Source organism: Choristoneura fumiferana, chromosome 11 (assembly GCF_025370935.1).
Source record: "Choristoneura fumiferana chromosome 11, NRCan_CFum_1, whole genome shotgun sequence".
NCBI classification, from domain to species: Eukaryota; Metazoa; Arthropoda; class Insecta; order Lepidoptera; family Tortricidae; genus Choristoneura; species Choristoneura fumiferana.
The window spans coordinates 12705960-12715164 of NC_133482.1; the positions used below are offsets into that span (position 1 = coordinate 12705960).

Consider the following 9205-nt stretch of genomic DNA (forward strand, 5'->3'; position numbering starts at 1 on the left):
CACCAAAATGGCGATATTGGCGATCCCTCGTGCGGCCCCTCTGACACTAACTATTTAATATACGAGAGCGAGAGGGACCACACGACACGAAATTCGAGTTTCGTAGTAGCCCCGCAGGATTTTTTTCTGTTAGAAAGAGACACCAATAAGTAGTTTCTCTTTCTAATTCGTAGGGATTCCAATCGGTATTTGCCGAAAAACAGCAAATACAGATAAAAAATATCGATTACAAATTTTCCTTTGCTTATTTATGAACGCAGTTTAATTTCTGCCAAGTGGCACTCCTGTGAATACGTTCTGACTTACGTCAGTGTGGGTGTTTCGGTTTCATTCAGTGTGGCGGCCATTATTCTACGTTTAATTATTTAGTTTTTTTGCTGTTTAGTGCATTACCAAACAAAGAAATTGAATATTTTAAATATATTCTCGAAAAGCCATACTCTTGGACAAAATACGTTTAAAGTACAAAAATGAATCCAGAATAGTAAGTGTGATTTTTATACCGTGGCGACTGAAAACAAGGATGGGCAGAAATCCATTCTATTTCGCACATTCATTGTCTCTTTGACATCATTTTACTTTTACACCTGAGCTTTATTACTTAAAAGGGTTCGGCAGTGTTATTTATATGAAATATTGAAAGATGAATTGGTGACTCATTGTGTTCGTGTTAGGTACTTTCGTGGAATTTATGTAGAAAAAATGTTAATCGTATGTTATAATGTGTGGCGCATTTACCATCAGCGATCGCATGGCAGCCACGATTACACTCCGAACCCTCGACGAGGTAGAACAGTGATGAAATATATTCTCTTTGTCATCAGTATACGCCTCCTTTACGAACATATTTGTAATCTTTATCATTTTGGAGTTTGCTCACGTTTGTCACTCGTTCTATGAATGTCAGTCGTAGTAAAACTGGTCATACAGCTATTATTTAACTAGAACTTATATGGATTTGTTTTTACATTGTCTTAGGGCTACAGACATGTTTTCGTCCATTATTCATTGAAATATTGCTTCTTTCAGCGACTACTTGTTCAAGCTCCTGCTTATTGGAGACTCTGGAGTGGGGAAATCCTGTCTCTTGCTCAGATTTGCCGATGACACATACACAGAAAGCTATATCAGCACCATCGGCGTTGATTTTAAAATTAGGACTGTTGAATTAGATGGCAAGACAATAAAGTTACAAATATGGGACACAGCGGGGCAGGAGCGGTTTAGGACCATCACCTCATCATACTACAGAGGAGCACATGGCATTATTATAGTGTATGACTGCACGGACCAGGTTAGTAAACTGGTGACCTATTTCATTTTCCATTTAAAACAATGAGGCTCCAACCTCTCTTGTATTAACATCTGCCACAGCGGAGCATACAAAATATCTGATACACTGTAATGGCCCTAGAATTAGTTGTATCAGATATTTATGCACGTATTGTTGTGCCAGATATTGAAGCTGGTGACTACTACAAAGAAAAATGCTACTTTTTTGATAAAAAATATATCTATCTAAGCAGTGTAGAATTTCAGCACTGATTTTTATTTTATTTCTTTGCTGTTACTGGCTTATACTGTAACAAGTATTTAGTGTGCAATTTGGTAAATAAAAATATAATTGAGTATGAAAACTCATACAGTATGCTCTTTTATAATATCTGACTGTAATTTAGTCAATAATAGTACAAAATACTTTTTTCCCAGCTGGCAACACTGATGTGTTGATTTTTTTGTGAAGTTAAGTGCTTAGTAGTCCTTAGCCATGTGTTGATTTTTTTTATGGAGAAAATTTGCTAACAGGTGTTATTTTTTTTAATATTAAGTAAAATCAAGGAAAAAGAATTCTTTTGTTGAAGTAAAATATGTTAAAATCCATATTTGAATATGACTAGTTTTAAACCAAAAATTAAGTTATACACCAACATCATTAACCCTTTTCCAGGTGTAGTGCATATAGCACCCACATATATGTACACAAATACTCAACCTTACTAAGTATACAATATAGTACAAAATCACTTAAATTCTTTAAAAATATTATTTGTTTTTAACTTAATCCCTCATAGGTAAACAACATAAAACTATGATTAATTTTTTGGTGGCACATCTAAATTCCCAGGGCCTGGAAAGGGGTTAAATTGTAATTCATTTATGAAGACAAAATAATTATAGCTCTTCAGATTGAAATCAAAGTTCATTGCGATAAAAATACTCTACATTGCATTATAACCTGCCTTGTATAATTAAAGAAAAGTGTTCACTACAAAATGAAAAGAAATTTGCCACAGACAATCTCTCCATAAAATTTATAGCAATATTTTTATTCAAAATATGACCTAATAAAGGGCAATAATGGGACAAAATAAATTGGGAGAACATGAATTAATTGACATTATGAATTCATGATAACAATCATTGTTAATTGCTGATCATAATGACTCATTGGAAACGTCAATTGGTGCAATTCTCAATCAGAATAATCTTATTTTAGAATAAACTAGCCACCCACCCTCTTCGCATGGGTATGCTATTGAGAAGAATAAAACTAAATCTACCTACCTTGTTCTTTTGGTGCATATTAGTTGTGTTGTGGAGACAACCCGCTCATACCTATTACTTGCCTTGTGCAAGCATATTCTGTCTTACTCACTCCCTTTGTTTTTGTATTTACCCTTGATACAATTTTTCAAACCTTTTCTTTCATGCAAACCTAATACTGATAATTGTGATAATTCAAAAAACAATAAATATTTAACCAAGTAGTTGCAGCCGTTTTGGATTCAATCCATTATTATTTGCTAGCTTTTGTCCACAACTTTGTCGGCATCCTGCGTGCATCCCATAGTAATTATACATTTTCTTGGAATAAAAAGCAGCCAATGTTACACTGGCATAGTCTAGCTTGTTATTAATGGTACAATTTTTAGAAATTGTTTAATAGATCTGAAAATTACACTACTACACCCTGCATGCAAAAAAATAAGCACATTGGTAAAGTTTATCTGTTTACTAGCCGTTACCTGCGACTCCGTTCGCGCAAAATTCGTTTATCGCTATCCCGCGGGAAATGCAATTTTTCGGGATAAAAACTATCCTATGTCCTCCTTCGAGATTCAAACTACCTATCCGTAAAGCGAATTTCATGAACATCAGTTCAGTGGTTTAGACGTGATGAAGTAACAAACAAAGAAACAGACTTACAAACTTTTGCATTTATAATAATTTTAGTAGGATTATAAGTAGATGTCATTATATATATATATCCACCAACCAACCAATGTGACCAACAAAAATCTCCAACCAGGTTTTTTGACCAACAAAAATCTGAGATTTTTGTTGGTCACAGTTTACATTTACACAATGCAATTTTAGTAACTGTATCTAAGGGCATAAATATATTATGTATGTTAACCAAGGCGTCAAAAATATCTCTTGACGATTTTGTGCCTATAAGTTTCCAAGTCTTTGAGTATGAGTTTTAAACAAGAGACATGACTTGTTTTATAAATAAAAGTTCTTCATTGTTTAGTTACTTAGCAACACTACCTGCTTCATGAATCAATAGGTTAGGTACACTTAGAAGATGAACTTGAATTCTAAGGGTCTGTTTCACCATCCATTGATTAGCGTTAACCGACGGTTAAATGTGATGCCGTCTCCGTCTATTCAAACAAAACAAATAGAGACGGCATCACACCTAACCGTCAGTTAACAATATCCAATAGATGGTGAAACAGCCCCTAAATCTACTAAAACTTAAACCCAGAAATGTTAATGCTCGTTCTATGCATCAGGTAAAGCAATACCTTTGTAACTTAGAGCAAATGAAAATAATAATGGCAAACATACTTTAAAAAAGATAATAATGCTCAGATACCTTTGCTAGGCTGAATGAAACTGGTCAGTTTATTTTATGTCAATATTATGTATAACCTAACCAACGAAAAGTTGGAAAACCCAAGGCTTTGTCACTTCAAAGTTCAATATCTCAAAAACGGCTGAACCAATTTTGATGAAACATGCCTAAGAACCATCACTAGAAAATCTGCTTTCAAATCGCTCTTCCTTCATCAACCGCACAGCAAAAGAGTGGAATTCCCTGGCTGCGACTGTGTTTCCTGAACACTTACTAGGCAAGCGTGCTCCATCATAGCCTCATTCTCGCTTTCCATCAGGCGTGATTGTGGCCAAACGCACCCCTATACTGTATTAAAAAAAAATGCATTCAAATTGGTCCACCCGCTTAAGAGCTACGGTACCACAGACAGACAGACAGACACACACAGACACACATAGTCAAACTTATAACATTCCTCTTTTTGCGTCGGGGGTTAATAAGGATAAAGAACAAAAAGATCTGCATTGTTCTCATTTTCTTGTCTTGAAAATAGTCATACAATACAGAAAAAAGGCAGATAGAAAAAAATACAAGTTCATTTCTGACTGTTCTTTTAATTCAGCTGACTATACTTATGCTTTATGTCCGTCACATTGCAGTTCAAAGTTAAGGTCCAGTTTATTATAATGCAAAAAATCTGCCTGTTTATTATCAAATATCTGTAAAAAAAAATCTACTAACTTGCTCACTAATTATGACCTAGAACCGAATAGATACACAACCTTCACATAATTATAACGTTCAATAATCTTTGTAGTAATTGAAACTAACCTAGATACGCCACAATTACATTGTTCGTTTTTCATTTCAACTATTTGTAAATGCTCCACTGAAAGATTAAATAAAAATAAATAATAAATAAATATCATGGGACACTTCACACCAATTGACCTAGTCCCAAACTAAGCAAAGCTTGTACTATGGATACTAGGCAACGGATAAACATTCTTATATAGATAAATACATACTTAAATACATATTGAACATCCAAGACCCGAGAACAAACATTCATATTATTCATACAAATATCTGCCCCGGCCGGGAATCGAACCCGGAACCTCAAGCTTCGTAGTCAGGTTCTCTAACCACTTGGCCATCCGGTCACCAAAAAAACCAAAAAGTTGGATTGAAGTCCAGCGTATTGCTTTCACTTCTGAGTGACAACTTTTTGTTTGTACTTAATAATAAGTCTCCTTTCAATATGGGGGAAAACCAACTTTATCTTTGTATGTTTATTTTTGTATGTATGGGGTAATCTCTAGAACTATTAACCACATCAATTCTGCAAATTCTCTTGTAGATCGTTGACCATTGGTTACTTTTAGAGCCTGTTACACCGCTCATTGATACATTTTATAAGATAAAATAAAAGTTCTCTATTCAGAAAAAACAAACAGGGGGATCACAGATATCTGTCACATTAAATTTATCAATGAGAGTTGAAACAGGGTCTTAATCCCGGGAGTCTACTCGTGACCACGGCCACTGTAATGTGTATGTGGCCGAACGAAACGTTGAGGTAATTGTTACTCATTCTTGCCATGATAAGTCCTTATTGTGGCAGTAATTATAAATCAAGTTTCCCGCGGAACGCCAATGATTTTATAAGTTTAAATACCTACATCATAGCTTAATTTACACACACACACACGCAAATATCACGCCTGTATTCCTAAATGGGGTAGGCAGAGCACACGAAACGTTACGTTACGGTAGTACTATTACTTTATTCTGTGACGTTACCGCTTCGGAGCCACTTTTAGCAAAAAAGATTAATTTACAATATTAGAATATTCCTGAAAATATTCTCTACATGAGATTTCGGACATTGATATAATAGTTATTTTTCAATAATATAATTCGTTGCGCAAATAAAAAGTGATTCAATTAAATCACAAACATGTCTCTTTTTAACCCCCTACGCAAAAAAAGAGGTGTTCTAAATATGACCGCTATGTGTCCATGGCACCGTAGCGCTTAAAGGGGTGGACCGATTTGAATGCCGTTTTTTTATTTGAAATTAGGTTTTCTAGCGATGGTTCTTAGACGTGTTTCATCAAAATCGGTTCAGCCGTTTTTGAGATATTGAACTTCGAAGTGACAACGTCTGGGGTTTTTGACATTTAGTGGCCACTAACACTAAATGTTCGTTAGCAAACAATCGAAATTAACTCATTTGTTTATGAGTAATTATACACTAAATACGTAAAATTGGCAGGTAGCCAAATCTACCTCACTTTATGTAAACAATGAGCACTAATTACGTACACAAACTGTACTGTACTGTTTATAAATTAATAAAAGGAAGTCGGAGTGTAAGCTTATTTGCAACTTTGTATGTTGAAGACAAGAAACTAACTAGGTTATATCTCAAAATTATGCGCCCAAAGTTGGTTAGGGCAAGAGTTGAAATGAATAAAATACACATACAATACAAGCTTTTACCCGCGACTCCATCTGCGAAGAATTCGTTTATAGCTTCGTGGAAACTATTTTCAGAGACAAAAACTATCCTATGTCTTTCCCTGGGACTCGACTATCTCTAGAGTCACTTGATCAAACACATCAAATTCAAAATCTCATAAATGTTTTGTTTTGATAGATAGAAGTCTGATTTTTTTTACAGTACTTAGGTAATTTTATTGGGTTTCGGGTGACATATACCGTAATCTTTAGAAATGTGTCACCAAAAAAATAAAAAGTAAAAAATGAGGAATGTTTCACTGTGTCCACTGTATTTAACAATGAAACGTGAAAACTAATTTAATCTGTTTCATAATTTTCTCAAGGGGGTTCTCAAGGGTATTTTTACGCGAAATAGTGCACGATCTGGCAACGTGGCACTTTAGAAATATCGCAATTTTTCACTGTGTACCTAAGTTTCATTGTTGGACACATGACCCTATGCCAAAATTTAAATCGGTTCAGCGGTTTAGCATAAAAAGGTTAAAAGACAGACACTTTCACATTCATAATATTAGTGTGGATCGCACGGGTGTTTGTTTATACGCCGCGCGCCGTAAAGAAATACTACTATGTAATTATAATGAATTCCCATGAGAATTTGCTGAAATCCAGGAATATTTATTCCACTGCCAGACGTCGTTACCTACGTCTGGCCCTAAACTACGAAGTGCAAAATTCGAACTTCGTAACTTGCCGTCCCGCTGACGCTAATGTTAATTAAATACGAGAGTGAGAGGGACGGTACAATACAATACAATACAATACAATACAATACGAACGATACAATACGGTACGATACGAACTTCGATTTTTGTATTTCGTAGTAGCCCCTCTGAGCCGTTGTTCACGCAGCAAAGTAGCGGGTGGAGGCCCGTGTTTATATGAACAAAGAGCTTTGTCCAATGCTCGCTTTATCTGAGAGCTACGCGGTGTCACTGACTCTGTTATCAGGCAATTAATGTCACCTGCACTATATTGTGTCAAGCGAGATCATATAGGCAAGTAATTGGCTAACGATTGACATGTTGACGACAGCATTAGATAATATCGTCTACATAGATAACGGCTGAGATGAGCGTTATTGGAATAATTTCATTGACTATTCGTATTTAACCGATCAAATTTTTGCAGGAATAAGTTTGTTGTCGTGGCTACTTTAAACTTATATCATAATCATAAGCGGGCAATTCTTGTATGTTATTTATTTATTTCGGGAATTTTAAGAACGATTCTAGAACGTTTTCGATGAAATTTGGTATGTAGGGGTTTTCGGGGACGAGCAATCGATTTAGCTTAGTCTTATCTCTGGGAAAACACGTATTTCCGAGTTTTAGGCTGCTTTTCAACCAAAGATGTGCGAGGATGTGCTGAGAGGAATGTGTTTTAACCCCCGACACAAAAAGAGGGGTGTTATAAGTTTGACCGCTGTGTGTCTGTCTGTGGCACCGTAGCTCTTTAACGGGTGGACCGATTTGAATGATTTTTTTTTAATTGAAAGCAGATTTCCTAGCGATGGTTCTTAGATATGTTTTATCAAAATCAGTTCAGCCGTTTTTGAGATATTGAACTTTGAAGTGACAAAGGCGGAGGTTTTCCAAGTTTTTGTTGGTTAGGTTAGGTTATTCATTAACCAATAGAAACGCTTTATTTACCTAACCTCGCACAGCACCGCTCTGGTGGAAACAGCTGAGCGGAGCAAAGCGAGGTAGATTAAGCACACTTTGGTGGAAACGGAGCCTTAGACTGAGACCGAGATGTACTACTATAAAATAGTTTAATCTTAATAGATTCGCTTAGTGTATCTGCACTAGTATATTCGGACTACCTAATAGTGATGTAAGGAATATTCGCGTTCGCGAATATTCGCATATTTTTGCATATTCGCATTCGCAAAATTTCTGCGAATGTTTTGCGAATATGAATATCAGAAAAAAATACAATTATTAGATAATAGGTAAATAAAATCAAAATACATTTATTTCTTGTTTTTTATACAAAAAAAAAACCTTATCTCGTAATCACATTATCAGTCTTATTTAGTTATTTACTTTGCGATGCGTTCGTATAAACTGGGTAATGAGGGCTATCGCGTATGAATTCGCCACTAGAGGCGCTAGTGTAGCGTGAGGTCTCCGAAACGTCAAATCTCATAGTTTTTGGGTGAGCTACGCGGGTTTATTTATAATTTGAATAATTTTGTGAATATTTTGCAATATCTGAAATTAATTATGGCAAATATGCGCTCCGGGGCAATGAATGTCTGTGTTTTGAGACAGTTTTGTCTTTCGGACCTTTGTCCTCCCATTTTTCCGAACAAAACGGGGACTATGCAACATGTGGCATGCTCGATATTTTTATGGTACGGTTTTAAGGTGTATTAAATATGATTTTAATCTATACTTTGTTTTCACGCCCGTAATAACAGACTTTGAAAGCCATACTTAAAAACCTCACGCAACAGTGCGCCATCTAGTGAGACAAAAAACGATAGCCCTCATTCTCGGAACAAAGTACAAACGGAACGCACTTCGTTCGAACGAGACTGCCATAGACAATTTGGCGCCAAAACGAAAAACTGAATATGTTCAAAAAATGACATTCGTTACATCACTACTACCTAAGAAATGAATCCAATAGTAACCCATTTGTCAAAATCACAAAAAGTCTTCATTTAATTTCGCTAAAAATGTCTTCCATTAACCAACACTTACGATGCTTCCAGGATTCGTTCAGCAACGTGAAGCAATGGCTCGAAGAGATAGACCGCTACGCGTGTGACAACGTGAACAAACTGCTCGTGGGCAATAAGTGCGATCTGACCACCAAGAAAGTTGT

At 35.7% G+C, this 9205-nt stretch overlaps 1 protein-coding gene across 1 annotated transcript in view; it reads left to right on the forward strand.

The window, feature by feature from the left end:
* Positions 1-281: 281 nt before the first annotated feature.
* The window catches only part of LOC141432927 (ras-related protein ORAB-1-like), a 16438-nt gene continuing 7514 nt past the window's right edge, over positions 282-9205 (forward strand). Inside the window, exons 1-3 of the mRNA XM_074094761.1 lie at positions 282-484; positions 1030-1294; positions 9093-9203. Of these exons, the coding sequence (XP_073950862.1) occupies positions 471-484; positions 1030-1294; positions 9093-9203 (390 nt within the window). The 5' untranslated portion in view covers positions 282-470. The remainder of the gene's footprint in view (positions 485-1029; positions 1295-9092; positions 9204-9205) is intronic.